General features: G+C 46.0%; 1 protein-coding gene across 1 annotated transcript in view; it reads right to left on the reverse strand.

Annotated features, from left to right (window-relative positions):
• Positions 1 to 18,705, reverse strand: part of DIPK2B (divergent protein kinase domain 2B) — a 36,960-nt gene extending 18,255 nt beyond the window's left edge. Inside the window, exons 1-2 of the mRNA XM_002719877.5 lie at positions 18,328 to 18,705; positions 10,172 to 10,436 (exon numbers count right to left, since the gene is read on the reverse strand). Of these exons, the coding sequence (XP_002719923.2) occupies positions 10,172 to 10,436; positions 18,328 to 18,560 (498 nt within the window). The 5' untranslated portion in view covers positions 18,561 to 18,705. The remainder of the gene's footprint in view (positions 1 to 10,171; positions 10,437 to 18,327) is intronic.
• Between the last annotated feature and the right edge of the window lie 8,456 nt (positions 18,706 to 27,161).

The following is a 27,161-nucleotide window of genomic DNA, read 5'->3' on the forward strand; positions in this document are numbered from 1 at the left end:
AGTGGAATATTATATTGCAATTAAAAGGAAAAAGAAAACAGACTACTGATTCAGGCAACGTGGATAAATAATAACACAACGTGTATATCTTATATAAGTGTATAATTCCATTTAAATGAAACTTACATACAAGCAAAACTAATCCATGATGATTTAGGTCAGAATAGTAGCTACCTTAGGGCGGGTGTAGGGTGACCAACCCTTCTGACTGGCCTGGGACTGAGGCTCTGCTTGGCTTTGGGTGTGGGACTTTCCATGCTAAAGCTCGAGTACTTCCGAACCAACCAGGAAGGTCAGTGACCCTAGAAGGGTGACCATTTTGGAAAGGGACACAGAAGAGCCTTTGAAGAGGCCAGAACTGTCCGGTATCTTGATACGGATGGTGGTCATTAGTGAACATGCGTAGAAATTTATCTGGTTACAACACTTAAGATTTATGTATGCAATTTATACTACAATTCAAAACCCTGGAAATAGCTATATTTTACAAAGTACAGAGGAAAAAGAAGAAAAAACTTGTTGGAATAGGGCCATGGGGAGAATTTTGGTGGCTAACAAAATGAAGGTCCAAGTTTCATTTCTAATAGTTGCTTTAATACCAAGCCAGCCTGGATGAAGGGAGCCTTCACTGTCTGAGCGAGTTCCCCAGCCTGGGAGATTCCTGGAGACCTTGCAAATAATGGTGCTGAATCGTGGACAGCGAATGCTGAGAGAAGACGTGAAAAATCTGTTTCCGATATTCACAACAGAGTGGATTCCATGAACTGGTGATTAGTGGGCAGCTCTTGGATCATAGGAACTATTCTAAAACGGGGCACTACTATGCCCGCTGAACCTCTAGAAGAGATGGGCCTGGGCCATCCTCCACTGCACTCCCGGGCCACAGCAGAGAGCTGGACTGGAAGAGGAGCAACCAGGAGAGAACCCGGCGCCCCAACCGGGACTAGAACCCAGGGTACCGGCGCCACAGGTAGAGGATTAGTCTAGTGAGCTGCAGCGCCGGCATGGCCTGGTTAATTTCTAATTCAAGAAATACAGCAGGTTTAGAATATTGCAGATTTCAGCAAGACAGTCAACAGTGGTTCTTGTGACAGTGCTGTAAAGGAGATGGAGAAGTAAGATTTTTGGTTGCATAGAACATTACAATGCTTAGTCAATGGTTAACTGAGTTTACCTACCAGTTAGTGGGCTAATCTGCACAGGGAAATAAGGCTTATCTTTGTTCCTCTTCTGTCTATCATTCTATTGTCATTTTTATTAATGATGAGGACATAAACAAAAGCTGTTTACCAAAACTGAAGATGATATGTACTTGGGTTGATAGCATCACGCTATGGTAAGTAGCAGAATCAACAAGCTAGAGTATGGATTCACTAAGAAGCAAAGCAAAATCTAGTCATAGACAGTGCTTTGGTTGCCATAACACTTAGTGTGCTTCAATATCGGAAAGGGACTTGGGAATGTCTAGACAGGGGAAGCCAGGATTTAGGAGGTGAATGCATGGGGATGGGAAATGTCACACGTAAACTGTGTAACTTCAAGAAGTAAAAATAATTCATGTTGCGTGAAAGCTACAAGAGCACCGATCTGAGATGTACTTTCCTACGATCTGTTCTGGCCTCAGAAGGCACAGGCTGTTTCTGAGGGTAGCATGTCTCAATTGCCTGTAGGATGACTGATCCTTTACTTTCCAGAAAAGATGCAAACATTTCAAGTTCAAATTGGTGAGTTTTTAAGTTTACTTCGACTCCAATAATGTATTATATATGTATAATTCACTGCCTATAGTTCTATTTTGATCTTTAACAATATACTGATATGTATCTCTGTGGTCTGCTCTCATATATAAACAGGGAATAAATATACTTTTTCCTTACTTAATCCTCAAAAAAGGTTTATAAATCATGCCTTCTGTGGAACTCTTGGTAATCCTCAGAAGATAAGAGCTAACACAATTGGAAAAATTATTACTGCTATACGTGGCCCTGAGTTATGACCAAATTAATGTGCATTTTCAAAAATTATTTTTTTTATTTGAAAGGCAGAGTTGAGGGAAGAAGGAGAGAGAGAGAGAGAGAGAGAGAGAGAGAGAGAGAGAGAGATCTTCCATCTGGTGGATTATTGGGCATTGCCTAAAGCCTCCATTACAATATGGCGCCTGGCGGATGTTTGAGGGGCGTGTCTGCGGCTGCTGCGGTTAAGCCACGTAAGATCGGACCACCGGCAGGGATAGGTCCGCTTTAGTTCCAGACACGTGGACAGTGCATGATCCCTATACTTTGCTTAAGACGCCCCTGTGTGTGGTCCACCCACGCCTGCATGACCTTTTCGCTGATTGGCTGCTGCACACGTCTTTTGTAAGCCTTATAAGCCTGTACACTTCCTCAATAAAGTAGTTCCTGCTTCGACAGAACTCACGTGTGCTTGCTGTGCTCTTGACCCCGTCGACCTTACCTCTCCCATTTGCCTTGTCAGGGAGTGCTTGTACTGTTCCCTGCTGGTCAGGGGCCAGACTCAGGCTTAAGACCCCAACAGTGGATCACGCCCCAAATGGCTGCAACAGCCAGAGTAGGGCCAGGCTGAAGCCATGAGCCAGGAGTTTCATCTAGATGTTCCACATTGGGTACAGGGGCTCAAGCACTTGGGTCATCTTCCACTGCTTTCCCAGACACATTAACAGGGAGCTGGATTGCAAGTGGAGCAACTGGGGCTCGAACCAGCTCTCAAATAGGATGCCAGTGTTGCAGGTGGCAGCTTAACCTGCTATGACTCAATGCTGGCCCCAACGTGGATTTTTATAACCTTTTGTATTATTTCTCCAAATGACCGAAGTTGTATTGACAGCTGCCTAACAAAAACACTGAGCTGATTTCCAACTTTCCTCTGAGCAGTGATGAATCATAGATTGGAGAAATAGAGTTTTTATCGCTGCTATTTTCTTGCTATAAGTACAATTTCACTTATTCTGTGATTCGAAAGACACTGTTTTTAAGTTCCTTGTTTGATAGGATATATTTCCCCTCTTTATTGTTCATGTCTGATGTTATTGCTTTTGACTAGAGAAAATAGTTTCTAAATGTCTAGAAAAATTTATTGAGGAATTTTCTGGTCTAGTAAACAGCTTTCAAAACATAAGCAGCATAACCAGAACTAATTAATTAGTTCTATCATTAATTCTTCCAAGTGACTCTAGGTATCATAATACAGTTTAACCTCTGCTGACTTGAGTTTGTGCGGACGTACACAGGGACACAGCTGATCCAGACAGGAGGCCTCTGAGCCAAGACACACTTACAGCAAAAGCGCTTGTTCCATAGATCAGTAGCCCCCCCCCCCCCCTTATCTGTAGGGAATATGGCCCAGGGCATTCCAAGATGTTCTATGGGTGCCTGAAACTACTCATACCAAACCCTATATGTACTGTGGGCTTGCTATACATATACATATGCCCCCATGGTCCAGTTTAATTCATAAACTAAGCACAGTAGGAGATTAACAACAATAACTAATTGTAAAGTAGAATAATTATAGCCATAAACTGTAATACAAGTTACTTGAAACTTACACATTATTTATTTCTGGAATTCTCCGTGTAATGTTATCAGACCGTGGATTCCTGTGGGTAAATGAAACCATGGGAAAGCCAAACTGCAGATAAGGGGAGGCTACTGTCCATCAGAATTGGAAGGGTGAGCTATCAAAGGAAGAATTTCCTGGCAAGAGCAAAGAATGGCTTGATTTCTTTCAAAAGGGGTTTGGCTGGCTGACATCTATGGGGAAAGCTGAGACCCCCATAGGTGAAGCCCACTTTGGATGGTGTGCCTTCATGTCTGTTCCGGATTTCTTCCATGAGATCCATGAAGAATGAGGTAGGGGTCATTTTAGTGGACAGACTGGGTGATCTATTAGTCCCTTTCCATGTAAGTCTGTGATACAATGGAGACCTGGAAATTAACAAGTTAGTGTCTATTATCCTAAATAACCTCTTCGCCACAAACACAGTGGTTCTAAATCCAAACAAATTCTGTGATGCACAATCGTAGATGTTTCAGCTCTCAAGAGTTCTGTGACTGGGAAGAGGAAATTGTCTGCAGGGGGTTGGCATTTACCACACAGATCTCTCCAGATGGCTCCCAGGCTCCCCTGGGCAACAAACAAGGCACAGTGACTACTTTCCAAGGGTCGGGGGAAATGATGCCTCGTGATCGCATAGTCACATCTACCTCTGAAGGGTCTCTGCTTCCCGCAGACCAGTCAGTCGAAGGACCACACAGGCACAGTCGCTGCAAGTTTCCTTTTGCATTAGCAATCCTTTCTCTTAGACTCCAGTGTTCGGTAAGTGTAAAAATGATACAGCCACCAGACAGCTGTTTCTCTGTTTCAGCATCAACAGAGTAACATTATATATTTTTTTAAAAGATACAAATTTTCTGAAGGGCCTTTGACCTGATACCCTTCGAGGGATTAAAATATTTATAACCGGAAACCAGCTGTGGATACAATAGAAAACTTCCATCGTCATCGAAACACTTTGTCACAGCCTTTATTTTCCCAGAAACAGTCATACACGGCCTGTCACCCTCACTGGGGTGTGCCCTCCCAGAGGGCAGGGACCTTGTCTGGACACGCCTACATCCTGCAAGGGTCCCGTAAACACCCCAAAATATTTTTGAGTTAAATTTAAGTGACAGTGCATTTCGCTTGCTTAGTAGTTCCATCTAAACGTAGATTATACTTAAATGATAAAAACGCATTGTGGTTAGTTTGCTTATTTTTCTTAATCTATTAAAAAAAAAAAAGAAGAATGGAGACGTGAGAAGTGAAATCGCCAACCGTCCTTGTTTAAACAAAGCTGCTTGAACGCTCTATACCGCCATCTAGTGGGAGAAAAGGCTCGGCGGCCATCTAGTCTACTCTTCGTTGGAAGAAGGAAGGAAGGCGGTGTGTGTTTAGAACAATGTTAGAAACACATCAGGGTATAGTTGAGGGGCCTGGGGATGGGAGCGAGGGCTGGAAGGGGAAGGGGACAGGATGGACGATATGTGTTTTCTTCTGAGTAGCCATGTGCTTGCCTAGGGCCGTTGCGTCTCTGTGCTTGATAGAGTGGCAGTCAGAGCCTTGTCTGTGGTTTTGCGAACAAACACATCATGGTGAACTCTGCGTGGTGTTCTTGGCAGTGCTTCTCTTTGTGGGCTAGCAATTTCGGCTGTGGGACATTCCCATCCGAACAATGCCGCTTTTAGAGGAGGGAAGTCGCAGTTTTATTAGCCTTAGTGCCACACACACACACACACACACACACACACACGCTGCCTTGTTTCCCCGTCTTTCTCATTCTCAGTCCTGTCGCCCTCCTTGCCAGCCCCGGCTGTAGCGCTTGCTGCCTGTGGCTCCAGGGAGAGTGGCCTCAGTACAAAGCTGCATTTGGCCCTGGGATATTTCATCCAAGTTCTTACTTAGAAACAGGACTGAAGTCCAAGTCTGATGCTCCCGAACCAGTCCAGTTCCTCCTCCCTTCAGTTTACTTTCATTTCTTTGATTTTTTTTTCTTCCTTCATCTGTGCCTTGCTGGTTCCCTAAGCAAAGCCTGTGAGTTGTGAGTTCCTGGTGGCCTCTTTCCACCCCCTTCTGCCCCACACGCAGATGTGCGCAAGTGAGAGCTCTGGCTCCGATCCCTGTTGGAAAGTGGCTCTTGAAGAACTCAAGGAAGCCCCACTTAAGGCACGTGCCAAGAGAATCCCAGGGGCTGGTGGGGGTTGGGCCTTTTGGTGTGAGTTGAAGGGTGACGCAGGTCTCCCTACCATCCATCGCCTAGTGGCTCTCGAATTGGCTCCTGAAAGTCTCACGCGAGTAGAAAAAAGATCATGGTTTCCAAATGACAAGTTAGGACTTATGTCGGAAGGGTTATCAGAAATATAGGGCAGAGCTGCACAGCTACGTCTGGAACAAATGGCCACTGCTGAGAAGAGTTCGGGCTGGTTCAGTGGGGGAAAAGAGTGAGGATATATACAATCGGCCCCCACGATCCACAGGAGCTTGGTTCCAGGACCCCCATGGAAACCAAAATCCACACATACTCAAGTCCCTGATATAAAATGGTGTGATAATTGCATATATGCCAATCCTTCTGTATGTTTTAAATCAACTCTAGATCACAATGCCGAGTACAATGTGAATTCTATATAAATTCTTGTTATACTGTATTGTTTGGAGAATAAGAAAAAAAAAAAAGTCTGTCCATGGCTGGTTGAATGCTTGGCTGCAGTGCCCATGGCCATGGAAGGCCAACTGGAGTAGAAGGTCTGACATAGGCGTGGGATAGGCTGGCTAGTGGGAGCATTGTAATAGTGGCTTTGCCCACAGATGGTTTCTTGGAGAGCTAACAGTGCGATGCTCTTGGCTGTTAGCCTCCGAACATGCATGAGATGATTAGATTGATTGTGAGAGAAGGAAGTCACTGGATAGGGGAAGTTTTTGTTTATGGCTTACTCTTCCTTTTTAACGGAGTTAAAATTCACATAGCATCCATTCCACCATTGAAACCATTTTAAAGTGCACAGCTCAGTGATGTTTAGTACATGCACAAGGTGGTAGAGCCATTGCCACTATCTAATTCCAACTTCACATCACCCGCAAAAGAAACCTTGAACCCATTAAGTAGTCACTCCCCTTTCTCCCTACCCCTCCCGTTCCTAGAAACCATAGATCTACTTTATGTGTGTGTGGGTTTGCCTATTTTAAACATTCATATAAAGGTAATCACACAATAGATTTTTTTTTGGTGTCTGGGTTACTTTACTAAGCATGTTTTCAAGCTTCTTTCATGTTGTAACATATCAATGCTTCATTCCTTTTTATGGCTAAATAATATTCCATCATATGAGTGGATCACACTTTGTTTATCCACTCATCAGTTGGTGGACATTGGGTTGCTTCCACCTTTTGACTAATAAGAATAATGCTGTTATCTACTTTCATGTACATTTTTTTAATTTGAACTCATGTTTTTGATTCTCTTCAGTAGATAGGTGAAGTTTTTTTTTTTTTTTTAACCAGCTTTGATGGAAACAAATCTGTTTGAAGCTTTCTAATAGGTGTGTTTTGCAAGAAGCAAAGAATAGGAGTTTAGGTGCTGCCTAGATGAGGCCCGAGAGTAGGAAAGAATTGGCTGAGCCCCATGGGCAGGCTGTGGAATCCTAAGCGTGAAAGGTCTGTGAAAAGGAGGGCAAGAGAGGGAGAAGACTGTGCCAAAATGTGCTAATAATGACCTTGAATTTGGTGAACGGACAAAGAATAGGGTTTGTTCAGAATCTGTAAAATGACTGCTGGTGTTTTCCTGTTTTTATAAGGAAGAGAGAATTCTGTGATGGAGATGTGAAGACAGTTTAGGGTAAGACCAAGGTAAATTGAAAATGGTATTGCTTTGCGCTGTGTCTTAACAGGGTTCTGTTAATGGATGCTACTTGGACAGAAAGAGTGAGAGCTTATTTAGCTGCATGTGACACAAGATGACAAAATTGGTAGAGCAAAATTTAGCACAACAAATTAAAGCAGAGGGACCACTTCTTACAAGGGTACTGCTGTTGATTTCTATAGCAATAGACTTTTTCTAAAGCAGCCTCATATCTGTGAATCCATTAGAACGAATTAATTGGGCAGAGCAGGTGCCTCTTGCTGCCACTTGAGAAACAAGAAAAATCAAGGTGCCCAAGAAAATACTCGGTGATAGTAGACATCCGGTCACTATTTGTTAAATAAATGAAGCTAAGGCATATCGGGTTACCAAATGTCAGCGCTTCTGGAAGGGTCTTTGAGATCATCCAGATCTCCCCCATTTTTTCCAGGAGAGGTGTCAGAGTACAGTGGGGGAACTCCTGGGCTTCAATCCAAGGTCAATTAGTTAGTGAGAGGAGGACTCCAGTCAGTAGTCTCTGCCTTGTCCCTGGGTAGAGTTCATTACACATTAACCACGTCGTTTTGTGGCGATCTGTGCTCTAGTCTGTCTCCACCATTGAGCCATAGGCTCCTGGGGGTGGAGTTTGCATCTGACTCATCCCTGAATACTCAGGATGTAGTGCAGTTGATGAAACTTGTAGAATGGATAAACAGGAACCAGAGGCTCCCTGTTCTTCCTGCTCCTTGTCCTCATTCTGTCACAATGTTTGGTGGCAGATTCAGAACTCAACCAGTTTCTAGGCCAGGGGGGGATCTTTTCCCTACACCCCAATGTCTACATTTAGCCAGCAGGTTGCTATGGACTTGTCAACCACCTTGGGAACATTCCCACTGTATTGTCATTATGGAAGTGTCTAGAAGGCAAGAGAAAGTGAGAGTTTTCCTTAGCTCAAAGCCCAAGGCCAATTTAGCTACCTAGTGTGCAATCTCAAGTGCGTCTTGTACACCCGGAAGTTGTACGGGGCTGTCCAGGTCCCAGATCCAGATATTGTGGACTTGGGGGAACTGTGCTTTCAGTGTGGGCTTTGACGATGAAAGGGGCAGGAAGAGATGACTAGATTTTTTCAAGTGCTCCTGAAATAATCCCTTGTCTCCCTTGTTTTCCTCTTTCTGGGGATGTTTATTTGTTCCTGAACACATATTTGAGCAGAGAAGGTCTCTTATTGAGCCTTCCCATGCCTTCGCACTAATTGTGGCCAGCCAGTAAAAGGCATATGGCAGGCCGGCGTCGTGGCTCACTAGGCTAATCCTCTGCCTGCGGTGCCGGCACTCCGGGTTCTAGTCCCAGTCGGGGCGCCGGATTCTGTCCCGGCTGCCCCTCTTCCAGGCCAGCTCTCTGCTGTGGCCGGGAAGGCAGTGGAGGATGGCCCAAGTGCTTGGGCCCTGCACCCGCATGGGAGACCAGGAGGAAGCACCTGGCTCCTGGCTTCGGATCGGCACAGCGCGCCGGCCGCAACATGCTGGCCACTTGGGGGGTGAATCAAAAGAAAAAGGAAGACCTTTCTCTCTCTCCCTCTCTCTCTCTCTCTCTCACTGTCTAACTCTGCCTTTCAAAAAAAAAAATAAAAGAAAAGAAATAAAAAAAAAGGCATATGGCAGGAACCCAGGCCAGCGTGTGCTGGGTCTGTGTGCAGCACAGAGAGAGAGGCACAGGAATTACACCTGGGCCATTGACCATGGTATAAGCTCTGGTATCTGTCTTCTGTCCCCTGCTTCTGCAGTGCCACAGGGTTCTTCCACCTGAGTTTCTGCTTCCTTTCTCCTGTACCACCTCCAAGACCCTCTTGTTGGATTCCGTCATCACCTCGCCGGCCTGGGTGTGCCATGACTTCCGTTAGTACATTCTGTGCCTGCTCAATGCCTGGAAATCCGTAGAATTCAGACTGCAAAAGGATCGCACTGGCAAGCTCAGTTTTCCTCCATGTCAGATGATGGCCCTGTCACCAGTAACTTGACTCATCCTGCTTTCAAAGCAGTTCCCACTGTGTCAGTCAGAGTGAATGCATATACAGAGAAAGGTAAAGACTTAGGGTACTCTCCTTGCCTGGGCGTTGGCGAAGGTTGCCAGGAGAAAGGTGCAGGTGAGTTAGGTCCTGCTTGGGGAGGGGAGGGGATTTTCTGGTAAGAGCCATTCTGGGAGCCGGAGCTGTGGCGTGGTGGGTAAAGCCGCCGCCTGCATTGCCAACATCCCATATAGGCGCCAGTTCAAGACCTGGCTGCTCCACTTCCGATCCAGCTCTCTGCTATGGCCTGGGAAAGCAGTAGAAGATGGCTCCTGAACCCACGTGGGAGACCTGGAAGAAGCACCTGGCTCCTGGCTTCAGATCGGCACAGCTCTGGCTGTTGTGGCCAATTGGGGAGTGAGCCAGTGGATGGAAGACCTCTCTCTCTGCCTCTCCTTCTCTGTCTGTGTAACTCCGACTTTCAAAATAAACAAATCTTTTAAAAAAAATGAGTCATCCTGCCAAATCTTCAGACCAGAGGTGACAGCCAGGAACTGTTTCTCAAATAGTCACTGAGAGTCACACGAAAGAGAGAGCGAGCGAGTGGACGATGACAAAGGGACAGCTCCTTACAAGTAAGTTCTGTTCAGCTCCTGTCTTGTCGCAAGGACCTCTGTGTTTTATAGGGTTTTGTCAGACCTTAGACCAGGCTGAGATGTGAGTTGGGAAAGGATTTCCTCCCTCACCCCACTCGCCATAGGCCGCACACTCACCTGCACCAGGTCTGGTGTTAGGCGCTTGGCCTGCAGCCATTTCTGGAATCTCCCTGTTTTGCGCAGGACCCGCTCGATGCTGCAGGTTTTGGGGGCTGAGGCAGAGGCACAGATCCTCCTGTCTGAGATCTCGTTTTGGTATTTGTCGAGCAGCCTGAAGATCTCCACAGGGCGCCAGGTTTTGGAATCATCCGAGTAATTCGCAGCATAGGAAGGCAAGTGGGCGGGAGAAAGTCCAAGGTGGGAAGCCAGCGAGTCATCAAACCTGTTGGAAGAACAGCTCTGTTCACAGGATTGGCCTGTGAGCTGGAGGCCAGCTCAGCCCAGGGACAGGGAGACCGGGGACAACAGCCTGTTTGACCCATTTCTCCTCTTTAGCCTGCAACGCTCCCAAATCTTTGAGTGAGAAACCTGGTTTTGCTTCCTGAAGCTTGGGGACGTGTACTCACACATGTAATAGCAGAAAAGGGGAGGGAAGTATGGGTCCAACACAGACTTTACCATCTTCCTGCAGCTGACTCAGAAACCAGCCAGGCTTTCTGAATCTGTAGTCCATGGGATAACAGCTTCTGATTCTCCTAATGCCCCACCCATACTTCTCAGGTGTGTAAGCTGAGACTTCAGTATCTTGCCCAAGGTCCGACCATACAATGCCAAGCAGGTGTCTGAACCCTGCGTTCTCTGTCAACGAACCCCCTCGTCTGTCCCCTTCCCTATGCTGGTTTCCGAAGTCACCTGCCCTCTGACCACTGCCTAGGCCTTTGGAACCCAGACCCAGCCTGGGTTCTTGAAGAGGGTCTTGGGTCTGCATTGGAGAGACCACCGCCATTCCACATCCAAACCTAGAGAGCCCCATCAGGTTTGTTTTTTGTTCAAAGATTTCAGTCATCAGTGCCAATCAAGTCTCAGATAACCGGGGCTGTTAAATGGTGACCAAATTCAAATTCTGTAATTCTCCATAATGGCCTGGTTGGTCTTTAATCCCCCCGGGGGGCGGCGATGGCCTGTCATCATCTACTGATTTCCTAGACCCCACATTGACCCTTTTCTCCGGAGTTATTTCTCCAGCTGTGTGCTGACATTTCCATTAGGGAAGAATGTTAAATTTCCTTTGGATGTAGGTATGAAAAATTACCCAGGCAAAGTTTACCTTCATTATTATTAATAATTGAGGGTCACACTGCAAATGAAAATCAGCTGAGCTATGTTCTATATTTAATCTAAATAAGAATCTTTAAATTCTTATTGCTAGGCATTATGGGGCCACCTTATGATAATGAATTTGGGAAGAACTAGCATTCTGATGAGTCTCCAACCCTGGATTGTTTTGGTTTCTCACTTGCATGGTAAAGTTTTACCTCAAGAGACCACAAGCTTTTCTTACTGTTTGGGTGGCAGAGAAAGTCACGCAAAGTCTTACAAAGGCAAAGAGGTCAAGGGACTTTGTCCAGGGAGGTGGAGGGCCCAAGCTCTCTGAATCCCTGAGGACTGTTCTAGAACTCCAGGCTGCTCATGGACTTTCAACACCCCCAAGGGCCTGGGCTTAAGGATTTATAGCCAATTGGCTCTTTTTGGTAATGCTAATCATAACACACTTACATGAAACATTTATGTGTGCCAATCACTTTCTAAATACTTTATGTATAGTAATTCATTTGATCCATTCAGCTGATACTGTTATTGACTATATGGGTACAACTGAGGAAACTGAAGCACAGTAGTTACATCATTTGCTCAAGGTCACATGACCAGGATTTGGAGGAAGCGGCATTCCAGGCTCCACAGTTTACAATCTGCGTCACTTTGCCATTGCTTAGTCCTCCATCATCCATATTAGGAATCAGCTCATGGCCACAGATTGATGACATTATTAGGCGTTAAGGCTGACAGGTCCTTGAAGATCATTTTGTCTCCGCCCCCTTCCCCATCTTGTTTGGAGGATGAGACAGTTGAAGGTCAGCCGTGTATGTGACTTGCCTGAGGAATCACAACAATTAGTGGCAGAGGAGGGCATATCTTAGTGCTCCTGCTTCTCCATTTGGTGGCAGTGGTGTGGGGGAGACTTCCTGCCCTGTGGACAAGCTCACTGTCCTTTTTTCTGTCCCCATCTCTTGAGCAGGCTCTGCTAAAATGACAGCACTGACTTGGAAGGTGACCTAAAATAAATGGCTGGGCAAGTTCAGTGAAGGCTCAGGGCATTCTCAGAGGACTGAGACAAACAACAACAACAACAACAACAACAACAACAACAAAACAGGTTTCCAGGCCTCTTCCATTCAAAATGGCAATGCATTTATTGCACTGAATGGAAAAAAATGCATATTCTTACAACATTGATCATTCATGCTATTCAATAGCAGAATGTCAGTGAGAAAATGAACCTCCTTTTTGATTCACTAAAATGTTAATATCCTAGAGTTTGGGAAAAAAAACCCACAAAACAAAGGCAGCTGTCTAATCTTCCTTCTGAACTGAGATCATGGACAAGATTGAAGTGAGGCTGGCCAGGTTACTCATTGCATTGAAAGATAGACAAGCATGATCATAGTTTCCCAGACTGGAAGGAAGAATCAAGGCCAAACCCACCAAGTCCCTCAATACGGGTGGCAGTGTGGAGAAGGGAGATGGCCTTAGAATTGGAATGAAATTCCCTCTTTCCTTGCACACTTCTTAGGGCTGTATCCAGTCAAACAGTAAGACTAAAGCCATACCTTCCTAAATCTTTCTTGCCTCTCTTCCCTCTTTTCCAACACTTAGCTCTGCACATAACCCTTGAACCACCTAGCATCTTCCCAAGGCTGTCAGGATATAGTTCTTCAGTGGAGTTCACATGCTCTTTGTAGACCCATCACCTGCTGCTCCCCTTACAAGCTTGCTTTCATCTCACAAAACCATTGGTGATTCTTGCATAAACTAAATTATTTTAAAAAAATTTTTTTGTTTGCTAATTTACTTTTTTAAAATTAAAAAAATTTTTTTTGACAGGCAGAGTGGACAGTGAGAGAGAGAGACAGAGAGAAAGGTCTTCCTTTGCTGTTGGTTCACCCTCCAATGGCCGCCGCGGCCAGCGCACTGCGGCCGGTGCACCGCGCTGATCCGATGGCAGGAGCCAGGTGCTTCTCCTGGTCTCCCATGGGGTGCAGGGCCCAAGTACTTGGGCCATCCTCCACTGCACTCCCGGGCCACAGCAGAGAGCTGGCCTGGAAGAGGGGCAACCAGGACAGAATCTGGCGCCCTGACTGGGACTAGAACCCGGTGTGCCAGAGCCGCAAGGCGGAGGATTAGCCTAGTGAGCCGCGGCGCCGGCTGCTAAATTACTTTTAAAAATTAATTAACTTTGGGGCTGGCACTGTGGTATAGTGTGTTAAGCCATTGCCTACAGAGCTGGGATCCCATGTGGGTGTCAGTTTGAGTTTCGGGAGCTCCCTGTTAATGGCCTGGGAAAGCAGTAGAAGATGGCCCAAGTGCTTGGGCCCCTGAACCCACATGGGAGACCCGGAAGAAGCTCCTGGCTCCTGGCTTCAGACTCCTCCAGCCCCAGCTGTTGTGGCTATCTGGGGATTGAACCAGTGGATGGAAGATTTCTCCCTCTCCCTCTCCCTCTCCCTCTCCCTCTCCCTCTCCCTCTCCCTCTCCCTCTCCCTCTCCCTCTCCCTCTCCCTCTTCCCCTCCCCCGCTCTCTCCCTCTCCCTCTCCCTCTCCCTCTTCCCCTCCCCCGCTCTCTCCCTCTCCCTCTCCCTCTCCCTCTCCCTCTTCCCCTCCCCCTCTCTCTCCCTCTCCCTCTCCCCCTCCCCCTCCCCCTCCCCCTCCCTCTCCCTCTCCCTCTCCCTCTTCTTCTCTCTCTACCTTTCAACTAAATAAAACAAATCTTCACAAAAAAGAGTACTTGGGCCTCTTTCAACGTTGTAACTCCAGTGTTCAGTAGAGTGCTTGGTACTGAGTTAATGCTCAATGCTTTATAGTTGGATGGATGGGTGGGTGGATGGATGGATAAGTGAGTAGAGAGATACATGGAGGCCTAAACGGTGGAATGCATAGAGTTATGGTTGGGAGGAAAAATGAATGGAGGGATGATGCCTGCATGAATGTGTGTGGATTGGGCATAGGTGCATTGGCACATGTACAGAATACTGACTGTGGAGATGGACACTTTTGCCATAAACTCCTGAGCTGTGCATCTCCCAAGACTTCCACTGATGTGAGGAAGTGGGGGCAAGGTAGTAATTGCTATCATCTTCTGAGGTGAAGGAGACAGGAAGCAAGGGAGAAGGGAGGGCAAAATCAAGTTAATGATTTAGTTTACTTTGAGCCCTCCCCTGTTCAATCAAAAGTGTTCAAGCATTGTTTAAGCCCTTGGGAGTACAGTAAGAAATTGTGAGATAAAGCATCAGCCTTGGTAAGAGCCTAGGCACCTCTGGGAATGAAATTGATTAGGGAGACTGCCCTGGGTAGTCTTCTCCCCCTCACACATGCCTAATACAGATCAGCCAGAGCCCGGTAGATCGTACTAGGTGGTGTGACCACTCCTGATTTCACATACAGCTGCAGTTTTAGTAGGAAGAGTATGTCAATCAGGCTTACTCATTTTCCCAGCTTCCCTTAACTTTTTCATTCAGGATATAAAGGTCAGCATAGAATGTATGAGAGTTTGCTACAGAAAGCATTCATGTTTTCAAAGGTCAGTGGTCGGGTATGGAAAGCATCAGATTCATCATAAGCATTTCCACCAAAGACAAGACAAGAGGAAGAAGGAAAGATGCTGCTCATCTACCAGTCCTGTGTCTTCAGCATACACAGCCAGCCTGGGAAGCCCACATGCTGCTTATTGCTGAATGGATAGAAGCATTGTCTAATCCCTATTGAGGACCAGGGCTGGGATGCTCATGCTTACATGGCTAGAACATTGCAGCCAATAGCTGAGGGTTTTGGAAGGGCTTTCTCCTGTGCTATCACAGTAATAAATCTTAACAGTGGAGAAATTTTTGGAGATCAACAAGAATAAGGTGAACAAACATAGCATTAGAAAGGCTGCTTGGGGCCGGTGCCATGGCTCACTAGGCTAATCCTCTGCCTGCGGTGCCGGCATCCCATATGGGCGCCGGGTTCTAGTCCTGGTTGTTCTTCTTCCAGTCCAGCTCTCTGCTGTGGCCCGGGAGGGCAGTGAAAGATGGCCCAAGTGCTTGGGCCCCTGTACCTGCATGGGAGACCAGGAGGAAGCACCTGGCTCCCGGCTTCAGATTGGCTCAGCGCCCGCCGTGGTGGCCATTTGGGGGGTGAACCAATGGAAGGAAGACCTTTCTCTCTGCCTCTCTCTCTCTCACTGTCTGTAATTCTACCTGTCAAATAAATAAAAATCTAAAAAAAAAAAAAAAAAAGAAAAGCTGCTCCACTTCTGATCCAGCTGCCTGATAATGTGCCTGGGAAAGCAGTTGAAGATGGCCCAAGTACTTGGGCCCCTACACCCATGTGGGAAACCCAGAAGAAGCTCCTGGCTTCAGATTGGCCCAGCTTCGGCCATTGTGACCATTTGGGGAGTGAACCAGCAGATGGAAGATCTCCCTCTGCCTCTGCCTCTGCCTCTCTGTAACTCTGCCTTTCAAATAAATAACTAATTCTTTAAAAAGAAAGAAAGGCAAAGAGCGTGAACTTGGAGGTAATTTAGCAAAGACAAAATAAAAATGGTCAATAAACCTGAAAAAAGGCTCAACTGAGAAGAAATGCAAGATAAAAAAATGGTAGTTAATATTTGTGAATGTGCAAGAAGTGATTTCTATAGGCAGAAGTCTCCAGTTAGGAGATATATATTTAAAAAATTTGCCACATTTTTGGACTCAGATATTCCACTTCTAGGAATTTATTATATAGAATTGGCTAAGAATGTGTGCAAAATCTAACCACAGGAATGTACAACATAACTGTGTTTATCACACTGAAGGGTGAAAAAAACAAAAACCAACCCCAGCTGTCTCATCCTGATGGATTGGTTAAATAAATTACGGTTGGTTGATGTGATTGAATACCATGAAGTCATTAAAAATCAAAATGTAAAGAATATTTAATCATATAGACAGGTGTTCCCAATATATTATTAAATAAACTTCCCCAAACGGTATGCATAGTCTGATCACATTTTAGATTAAAAAAATTTCCTAATACATACTTAGAGAAAGGGTGGCGAAACTGTACAACAAAATTTTTACTAGAGGGTGATGGTGAGCTCTTGGTGGAGGAACTGCAGGAGATTTTCGTTTTGCATTTTCCTTCACCAGTATTTCCTGAACATTCTAAACAGTGCTACTTTTGTAATATAGAAGAAGTTATTTATCACATAGAGAAAAGGACTATCAGTTCCATGTCCTCAGACCCTCTCGCAGCCTCCCTCTGCCTCTTGGTGCCAAGGCTGTGTCTGCACACTTTCCTTTCTCCTTTTAGGCATGCATGGAAAATGAATTTTGAGGGAGGTGAAGTAATATCCTGAATTCTAACGGCGCACAAACCTATTTAGCGAAATGTTTTCTGAATGTCTTCAGTACCCGCCTGATGAGAAAACTTTATTGCTAGTTGGTGAATAAGGGGGATGTGACCCTAATGCTCTTTCTCAGTTGATTCCTGGATCTCTCACCCTCCTCTCTTAACACACCTTAAAATATGCCCATATTCTCATTGCCCCCTTTCTCTGAGGAATCAGTGCCACCTCACCTGTGTCTTGGGTCCTCTTCATCTCATGTCCTAGTTGGGAAACCTTGAGTTTATGTTCAACATCTCCATCTTTATTTCTGCTCACGTTGAGTCGGTCAACAAAATGACAGTCGCTGAACTGACTTGTATCCTTCCTGCCCTATTTTGTGCTTGATAGCATCTTTCCTGGCCTGTGAGAACTGGTCTCACAGCCCTTGCCAGCAACCCCAGTCCATGCTGCATGTTACTTTCCATGAGCCCTTCCCCAAACACACGTCTCACTTTCTCCTCCCTGGCTTAACATCCCACCATTGACCGTAATCAGTTGTGGCTCTTTCGTAGGAAAAGTCCACATGGACTCCCTAAAATATCTGTGTTCTCAGAAAGGAAGTTTAACATTTTTAATCGGTGTTTATTATTTCTGTTAATTTAGTTGAATAATCAAATATGTCTTTGGTTGATACACATTGGAATTAGAAATCAGTGTTAATTAGCACCTTTTGTTTCATCAACACTTGCAAGCATGAAGCAGGTCCTGGGGGTGGGGGGGAGGAATAGGGGTACGTAACCAAGAACCTTTAGTATTGACCAGGTTGGAAGCCAGTGACCCATGGATTAAGGTTCTAATTCGTTGTCATGGCATTCAATACCCCCACTCCATACATCCTTCCAATCATCCCTTTTTCTATCCTTGTACTTGTCTCCTCTGCCATCCTTGCACATATACTCCATGCTCCAGCTGCCAAGCCCCCTTGACCCCTTGTTTGCAATGTAGATCCCTCCTCCTGATGCCTCAGAGGGCAATGGACAGAGTTAGAGAGGCTGCCACCACAGTACCTACTAGGTCTTGGCTTTAGTAAAAGCTCATTGTGTGCTTGAATTTCAGTGTGGTACCAGTCTTTGGTGAGAGCCATGTGCATTGCAATGTACCAAACTCTGGTTTCTTCTGGTCAAGGCCACACCTCACAACAGAAAACTGGCTCAGAGACTTAGGGGCAAAATGTCCTGGTTTGAATCCCAGATCTGCCACTTACTAGTTGGTGACCTTGGGCAAGTCACTTAATCTTGCCATGGCTCAGTTCACCATCTCAATCATGGGTGTGAGCCACTAACTCCCAGCATTGTTTCAAACACCTGTCAATTGTAAGCTTTCTATAATTTTATTCCACACCCCTATGAGAAATGAACTTGGTAAATTCAATGGTCCCAGGCCATTCCATTCACAGAACAGAAAATTTCAAGCTTTCACTTCAAAAGGAACTTTTGGATTTAGCAGTTAGGGCCAAAGCTGGAATTTGGCTTTGCACCTTTCTCTCCTACCCACCCGAACTTCAAGCCATTACCACTATAATTAAATAGCTTTGTGGCAGCTCCCACCCATAAGTTACATCCTGATTCATTTTCAACCAACTCCTGGACATCTGCACAGGAAGGGAACTGAACTTGGCCCCTCAGAATGATTCGAGCGAGATTCTGACCTTATTTCTTCTTTAAAGAACTTCTTGCAAATAGATGTCCCGATGCAGGCATTGCATTTATCAAGACCGAGGAAAGCCCTTCCGAAATTGTAGCTGGTTCTGACTCGGGGCACCAGAGAAGGCAGGGGAGAAGCTGGCGAGGAGAAGGAACAGCTCAGGACCGAGACCCACAGCAGCAGGGCCGGCCAGCCCAGGCGGAGGGAGGCAGCCTCAGGCCCCCGCCAGGGCTCCATCCTGGGCTCTGGGCTGTGGCTGCAGCTTTCGGCTGCCCACTCAGGGTTTGGCCAAAGAGGAAGCTGTCAGAGGGGGTTGGCTTCAGGGCATTGACCCCCGCCCCATGCTCCAACCGCTCCAGCCCGGCCTCTCAGGTTTCTGTTTAAGGATGCTGAGGAGCTGGGGCTAATGAGGCAGGGGCGGAGGTGAGGAAACCCATGGAGGATGCTGATAACGCTGTTTCCAGAGGCGTTCTTCCTCTGCCTGGGGAGGGGCACCCTGACAGGTTTCGGGAAGGACAATGGTCAGGGCTTCCCTGTGTGGTCCTTTGGACAAACACAGGATATCCCTGCTGCACAGCAAAGGTTCATGCAGGATGTGTGTCCGACCTGCGCTCCACCTGCGAGTTTCAAAGGGTCCTGAAGGCCCCCGCCCTCCACTGTTTGAATTCTGGGTACATCTGTCCCTCTGGGTCTCATACATGCGCGTGTACACACACACACACACACACACACACCAGTTTTTTTTTTTTTTTTTGCCTTCCCAACTGGATAATTTATTCTCCTTAAGGAGCCACGACCCGCCTCCCTGCTCCATTTTTGCCAGATTTGGCTGTGAAGTAGCCAGAGGTTGTTAGTTCACTACCACAAAGGCGCATGTTTAACACTGATTGGAAAGGCAGGGGCTCTTAGCTGCTTAGGGAATGGAACAACTCACGTTAGTGTGTCTTCTCTTGCTGATCTCAGAGGGGAAAGAAGGGGACAACCTGGTGGCCTCTGTGATGTGATGAGGGGGGGCAGCAGAAAGAACCTTCTTCTTGCGCCCAGCTGTGCCCACGCCTGCCCCCCATGCCTGGAAGCCCCTCTTGCTTCTAGCACCCAGCCTCACTCCACGGGTGGCTGGCCTGGCTTGGTAAGATTTAACGGCTCCAGGGTTGCCTGTCAAGATAAAGGCTGCAGCAGGCACTAGATGGGAGTGCTGGTTTGGAAATGGAGAGAGCCCACGAGGGCCGCTTCAGGGAAGGTGGGTGGCCAGACTTCTGCCAGGGGCTCGGAACTGTTGGAGAATAGAAGAGAGTGCACGGGAAGGTGGGGCTGGGAGAGGGAAAAAGGGGAGAAAGGAGATGAGAGTAAGCTGACACGGGCTCAGATTTGGCGCGTGGGAAAAATAAGGTCAGCATGGTTCTCTGATGACTAAGTACGTGATTATTAGCCAGCCATAGACTCTCCTTGATCAAACGTGCCACTATGTTTGGTTTTTATTGTTGACCTTTGAGACTTCTTTATATATTCTGGATCCCAGTCTTCTGTTGGATATGTGACTTGCTAATATTTTCTCATCCTTGTCTTCCTTTTTAAAAAAGATTGATTTATTTGAAAGGTAGAGCTAGAAAGAGAGACAGAGTGCTTCCACCTGCTGGTTCACTCCCTAAATGACCACAGCTGCCAGGATTGATCCAATTCGAAGCCAGGATCCAGGAACTCTATGTTGGTCTCCCACATAGGTGGCAGGAGCCCACGTATTTGGGCCTTCTGCTGCCTGCCCAGGAGTATTAGCAGGGAGCTGGATTGGAAGCAGAGTGGTTGGGGCTTGAACCAACACTCTGACATGAGATGCCAGGGTGGCAGAAGCACTGACTTAACCCACTGCACCACAGCACAATGGAATATTCTGCAGAGTAAAAGTTTTGGGATTTGATGAAGCCCAGTTGGCCCGTTTTTTCCAGTTATGGGTCATGATTTTGGTTTTGTGATAAAGGGAAAAAAAGATACTGAAATGCTAGAGTTTATTTGAGCATGCCACAGTTCATAAATCTGGGTAGGACCAGACTGCAAAGGGGCAGCATACCACAGGGAAGGTCACGAGGGAGAACTTTTATAGAGTGTTTGCAGAAGCAAGACAAAGAAAAAAATTTTGATTGGTTATATTGGAAAGTCCCTAGTTAGAGGTTAGTTGCTGATTTCTGATTGTTACAGTTTCTACTTTTAACTTACTGGTTAATGTGTACTTTGGTTTGCCCATGTAGGAATTCAAAGTGCCAGAGCCATCCCAGTCAATGACCTCTCAATTTGTGTGTGTGTGTTTTTTTTTTTTTTGAAACAAATGTAAAAACTCTTTTCCTAGGGGCCAGCATTGTCATGTAGCCGGTAAAGGGACCACCTGGGACACCAGTATCCCATACAAACACCAGTTTGAGTCCCAGTTGCTCCACTTCCATTCTAGCTTCCTGCAAATGTGCCTAGGAAAAGCAGAAGAAGATGGCCCAAGTGCTTGGACCCTGCCAGTCATTTGGGAGACCCAGAAGAAGCTGGCTTCCACCTGACCCAGTTCTGGCTGTGTGGCCATCTGGGGAGTGAACCAGCAGATGGACAACCTCTCTCCCCTTCCCCCAACTCTGCTTTACAAGTAAATAAATAAAATTTTTTTAAAAAGAACTGTTTGCTTAGTCCTAGGTTCTAAACATATTCTCTTATGATATTTTTTAAATAAAAGTTTTATACTTTGACTTTTTATATTTAAATCTATGATCTAATTTGAGTGAATTTTTGTACTGGGTCAAGGTTCATATTTTTGCCAATGGATGCCCAATCTTTCAACAGCATTTGTTTTTTTTTTTTTTTTAATTTATTTGACAGGTAGAGTTAAATAATGATAGAGAGAGACAGAGAGAAAGGTCTTCCTTCCAATGGTTCACCCCCAAATGGCCGCTACGGCCGGCACTGCACTTATCCGAAGCCAGGAGCCAGGTGCTTCCTCCTGGTCTCCCATGCAAGTGCAGGCGCCCAAGCACTTGGGCCATCCTCCACTGCCCTCCCAGGCCACAGCAGAGAGAGGAAGAGGAGCAACCGGGACTAGAACCTGGTGCCCATACGGGATGCCGGCACCGCAAGGTGGAGGATTAATCAAGTGAGCCATGGTGCCGGCTCCCTCAACAGCATTTGTTAACAAGGCTATCCTTCCACTGAACTGCTTTGGCATTTTCACCGAAGATCATATTTCTGTACTTCTATGTGGCTATAGCTGGCTTCTCTCTTTTATTTCATTGACCTATGCATCTGTTCCTCAGAAAATACCATGTAGTCTTTATAATAATTTTTGTAACTTATTTTACTTTCCTTTTATTTGGAAGGTGCGCACACACACACACACACACACACAGAGCTGGCGCTGTAGCGAAGTAGGTTAATCCTCTGCCTGCAGCCCCGGCATCCCACATGGGTGCTGGTTCGAGTCCTGGCTGCTCCACTTCCGATCCAGCTCTCTGCTATGGCCTGGGAAAGCAGTAGAAGATGGCCCAAGTCCTTGGGCCCCTGCACCCACATGGGAGACCCGGAGGAGGCTCCTGGCTCCTGGCTTCAGATTGGCACAGCTCCGCCCATTGCGGCCATTTGGGGATTGAACCAGCGGATGGAAGACCTTTTTCTCTGTCTCTCCCTCTCACTGTCTGTAACTCTATCTCACAAATAAATAAATAAAATATTTTTTTAAAAAAGAAACACACACATACACAACACAACACATACAACACACACACAGATGTTCTGTCCACTGGTTCACTCCTTAAATGGCTGCAATAGTCATTTGGTCTGGCCAGACCAAAGCCAGGAGCCTGGAACTCTGTTTCTCTAACATGGGTTACAGAGACCCAAGTACTTGAGCCATCATCCGCTATTTTCCTAGGACGTGTATTAGCAGGAAGCTGGATCAGAAATGGAGGCACTTCCATATGGGATGATGTGGCCACTTAGCACTGCTCCAAACATGTGTCCCCACACAATATTAATTATCATAGCTATACTCACATAATAAATTTTGAAATTGGGTTGAGTGATTCCTCCCAATTTTTTTGGAAAAATTTATTAGCTCTTTTAGTTCAATTAACTTTCCACATGTTTTTTTTTACATTTTTTATTTATTTGCTTTCATCTTATTGGAGAGAGATAGAAACAGAGAGACAGATAGTAACAGAAGGACAAAGAGAGATCTTCCACTCTGTGGTTTGCACTCCAAAGGACTGCAGCCAGGGCTGGGCCAAGCCAAAGGCAGGAGCCTAGAACTCAATCCTGGTCTCTCACACCATAACAGAGACCCAACTACTTGGGCCACCACCAGCTATCTCCGAGGGGCACATTAGCAGGAAGCTGGAATCAGAAGTGGATCATGGACTCCCTGACGCTCTGATATGGGATATAGATGTCCCAAGTAGTGTCTTAACCACTGTACCACCCATCCACACAAATTTTACAAGAAAACAAAAACTTCCAGAGATTTAGATAGGAATTGAGTTAAGTCTCTATAGATTTAGGGGAAAACAAACATCTTTATTATGTTTGTTATTATTATTATTATGTTGAGTGTTCAAATCTGTGGATACCCTGTCTATTTAGATCTTCTTTGATTGTTTTCATCTGTTTTGTGGATTTCAGCATCCAAGTCCTATCAATTATGTTGTAGTTTTTTTAAGATTTCTTTTTTTATTTGAAAGGCAGAATTACAGAGAGAGAGAGAGAGCGAGCGAGCGAGCTTCTATCCGCTGGTTCACTCCCCAAATGGCTGCAATGGCTGGGCCTGGGCCAGGCCAAAGCTAGGAGCCCAGAGCTTCTTCCAGGTCTCCCACATGGGTGCAGGGGCCCAAGGACTTGGACCATCTTCTATTGCTTTACCAGGTGCATTAGCAGGGAGCTGGGTAGGAAACAGAGCAGCCAGCTCTCAAACTGGTATCCATGTGGGATACTGGCTCCCTATTTCATTAGAAATTATCAACAATGCAATACTACATCAACTACAGTTACTACCTTTATACAGTAGGTCTCTTGAACTTATTTCTCTTGTCTAATTGAAATTGTTGTATCCTTTGACCCATATCTCCCTACCCCTCCACCCCATTTCCCTCATAACCACTATTGTACTCTCTGCTTCCTTGAGTTTGACTTTTTTAGCTTCCACATATGAGTGAGATACAGTAGTATTTGTCTTTCTGTGCTTGGCTTACTTAGCATATTATTGCAAATGACAGTTTCTTTCCTTTTTATTTTTTTAAAAACTCATTGACATTTTGCTTTCAGACTAAGCCACTGTGCTTTTTGTTTATTTATGAAAGATTGATTTATTTATTTGAAAGGCAGAGTTTGGGGGGTTCAGGGAGGGTGGAGAGAAGAAAGGTATGTACCATCCATTGGTTCACTTTCCATAATGTTCAGATCAAAGACAGGAGCCAAGAACTCCATCAGGGTCTCCCACACAGATGGCAGGGGCATGAGCACTTGGGCCATCTTCCCCTGCTTTCTCAAGTACATTAGCAGGGAGCTGGATTGGAAGTGGAGCAGCCAGGACTTGAACTGATGCTCATATTGCGATGCTGGCACTGCAGGTGGCAGCTTACCCTGCTGCACCGCAAGGTCAACCCCATTTCTTTCCTTTTCAAAGGATGAATAGTATTTCATTGTGTATGTATACCACATTTCTTTTATAGTTCACTCAGTGATGGTCACTTAGGTTGTTTCCACATTTAGGCTATTGTGTGTAGTGCTGCAATGAACATGGGAGTGCGTATGTCCTTTTGACAAACCTATGCCATTTCCTTTGGATATATACCCAGTAGTGGGGGTTCTGGATTGTATGGTGCTTCTATTTTTAGTTTTTTGAGGAATTGCTATACTGAATGACTGTACTAATTTACATCCCCATGAGCAGTATGCTAAAGAGTTCCATATTGTTTGCCTCCTCACCATCACTTGTTTTCTTTTGTCTTTTTCATGATAGCCAATCTAACCGGAGTGAAGTGATGTCTCACTCTGGTTTTGATTTATATTTCATTAATGGTTGGTGACATTGAACATCTTTATGAATTGAGGAGCCATGTCTTATTTAAACTACAGCATCTCTTTGTGGATTATTTCTTTTGCTGTGTGAAAGCTTTTTCATTTCATGTAATTGTATTTGTCTATTTTTGCTTTTATTGCCAGTGCTTTTGGGATCATATCCAAAAAAAATCATTGCTAAGATCAGTGTTATGGAGATTTCCCATATGTTTTTTTCTGGTATTTTTGCAATTTCAGGTTTTGTATTTAAATTGTTAATCCATTTGAATTAATTTTTGTATATAGTGTGAAATGTGTTTAACTTCATTCTTCTGTATGTGAATGTCTTGGTTGTTCCAATATCATGTATAGAAGAGACTATCTTTTGTCAATTGTGTGCTCTTGGATCTCTTGTTGAAAATCAACTGACAGCAAATGTGTGGATTTATTTTAGAGCCTTCAGTTCTGTTTTGTTGGTCTATATGTCTATTTTTATACCATTGGTATTGGAGCCTATACATGCAGAGGCTGGCCTGGGGTGCTAATCTGATGAGTAGGCTGACCCCAAAGCCTAGGGCCATGGAGTATGGCTATGTGCTGGGTGGTCTGGTGCCTGGGGACTATCTAGGGTAGGCCTTGGCCTGAGGTAGGACAGGAGCCCGAGTATGTGAGAGCTGGTTTGATGCTGGAGTGGACCTGGTGCTTCAGGGCTACAGGTATCATCCTGGTAGGAGGGGCATTGCAGGCCTGGTGACAGAGTGTGCTAGGCAGACTTGAAGTCTCGGGCTGTGGGGCCGGGCACTGAGATGGGCCTGCAGGCTCAATCCAGATGTCAACCTGGACTTGAGGGCGATTGTGGCCTGTACAGTGTTGAGTTTAACTAGGCCACACCCTGTGTTAGGCCCACAGCAAAGTCCGGCGCCCACTTTTCTGTCTTTCCTTCAGGTGGAGGGTATCTTTTTCCACCATCCCTCTGCAACAAGTGATCTCCACTGCTCACACAGGCGGAGAGAGGCCTTGTTTCTACTGGGAAGTGGTGAAAGTCCTGACTCTTCTGTAGGCCTCCGCTGACACCACCCTAGTGGGGAGATGGAGTGGGTACTCCATTACCACTGGCTGCTGGTTGAAACTCAGGCTCCCCAGTGAGCCTCCATTGATAACATGGGGTAGGTGGGTATGCCCAGTCACTGCCTGGCGCATGACAATGTTTTCTCCTCTCTTGGCCTTCTCTGATACCACCCCAGTGGAGAAGGAAGAGTTATTGCTTGGCAGGAGTAGACATCTAGGCTTTCCTCTTGGCCTTACAGGTGGGGGTAAGGCCACAGCTTTTTCTGTCTTTCAAGGCTGCCCCTTTTCTAGCCACCTAGCTCAAAAAGACATAGCTTTTGTTGGGGATTTTTAAAAAATCACCGCATATTGGCATTTCCAGGTTGTCAACTTCTCCAGCACATGTCTTGAATATATGAGGCAAAAATAAAATGTAGAGAACTCACAACCATAGGCCGGCGCTGCGGCTCACTAGGCTAATCCTCCGCCTAGCGGCGCCGGCACACCGGGTTCTAGTCCCGGTCGGGGCGCCGGATTCTGTCCCGGTTGCCCCTCTTCCAGGCCAGCCCTCTGCTGTGGCCAGGGAGTGCAGTGGAGGATGGCCCGGGTGCTTGGGCCCTGCACCCCATGGGAGACCAGGAAAAGCACCTGGCTCCTGGCTCCTGCCATCGGATCAGCGCGGTGCGCCGGCCGCAGCGCGCCGGCCGCGGCGGCCATTGGAGGGTGAACCAACGGCAAAGGAAGACCTTTCTCTCTGTCTCTCTCTCACTGTCCACTCTGCCTGTCAAAAAAAAAAAAAAAAAAAAAAAAAAAACAAAAACAAAAACAAAAAAACAAAAAAACAACCATATCAAGGCTCCCAAGGTCCCTAGCCTCTTTGTCTTCCTTTAACTTTCCTTTGTGTTTTTATGTCTGGTTTATACAGAATATCCAGGGTTTTCAGATGTACTTAGGAGGAGTAGGATGAAGTACTTCTACTCTATTTTTCTGGAAGCAGAGGTCCCTCACAGACTTTTCTAACCTCATCTCAGTAGTGCAATTCCATTATTTCTGTAGCATTCTACAGCATGAATAGGGAGATGAAAAGCACTGGGAGCTCAAATCAGGGTTCCCGGAGCTGCAGCATCAACATCACTAGGAACTTGATAGAAATGAACGTTCTTCGGCTCCACACAAGGCCCACTAAAATCAGAAACTGAGGTTGGGATCAGCACCCTCGTGTTTTTAACAACGCATCCAGGAAAAATTTTGATGCACAATAAAGTTTAAGAACCACTTTTCTGGGGCCGGTGCTGTGGCACAGTGGGTTGAAGCCCCATTCTGCAGTGCCAGCATCCCATATAGGCACTGGTTCAAGGCCCGGCTGCTCCACTTCTGATCCAGCTCTCTGCTGTGGCCTGGGAAGGCAGTGGAGGATGGCCCAAGTCCTTGGGCCCCTGCACCCCATGGGAGACCCAGAGGAAGCTCCTGGCTCCTGGCTTCGGATCGGCACAGCTCCGGCCATTGCAGCCAATTGGGGAATGAACCAGCGGATGGGAGACCTCTCTCTGTCTCTGCCTCTCTCTGTAACTCTTTCAAATAAATAAAATAAATCTTAAAAAAATTTAAAAAAAGAACCACTTCTCTAAGCAATGTACTAAACCTTTTCTGTGGCTTCTGCTCAATTGTTTCAGGTGGCAGGAAACACCTATCCACCCTATCAGGCAGTCCGTTTCATTTGTTATCTCTCAGCTAAAAATTTTATTTATTACATAAATTATTCATCCTCACTGT

This window comes from Oryctolagus cuniculus, chromosome X, assembly GCF_964237555.1.
Source record: "Oryctolagus cuniculus chromosome X, mOryCun1.1, whole genome shotgun sequence".
Lineage (NCBI taxonomy): Eukaryota > Metazoa > Chordata > Mammalia > Lagomorpha > Leporidae > Oryctolagus > Oryctolagus cuniculus.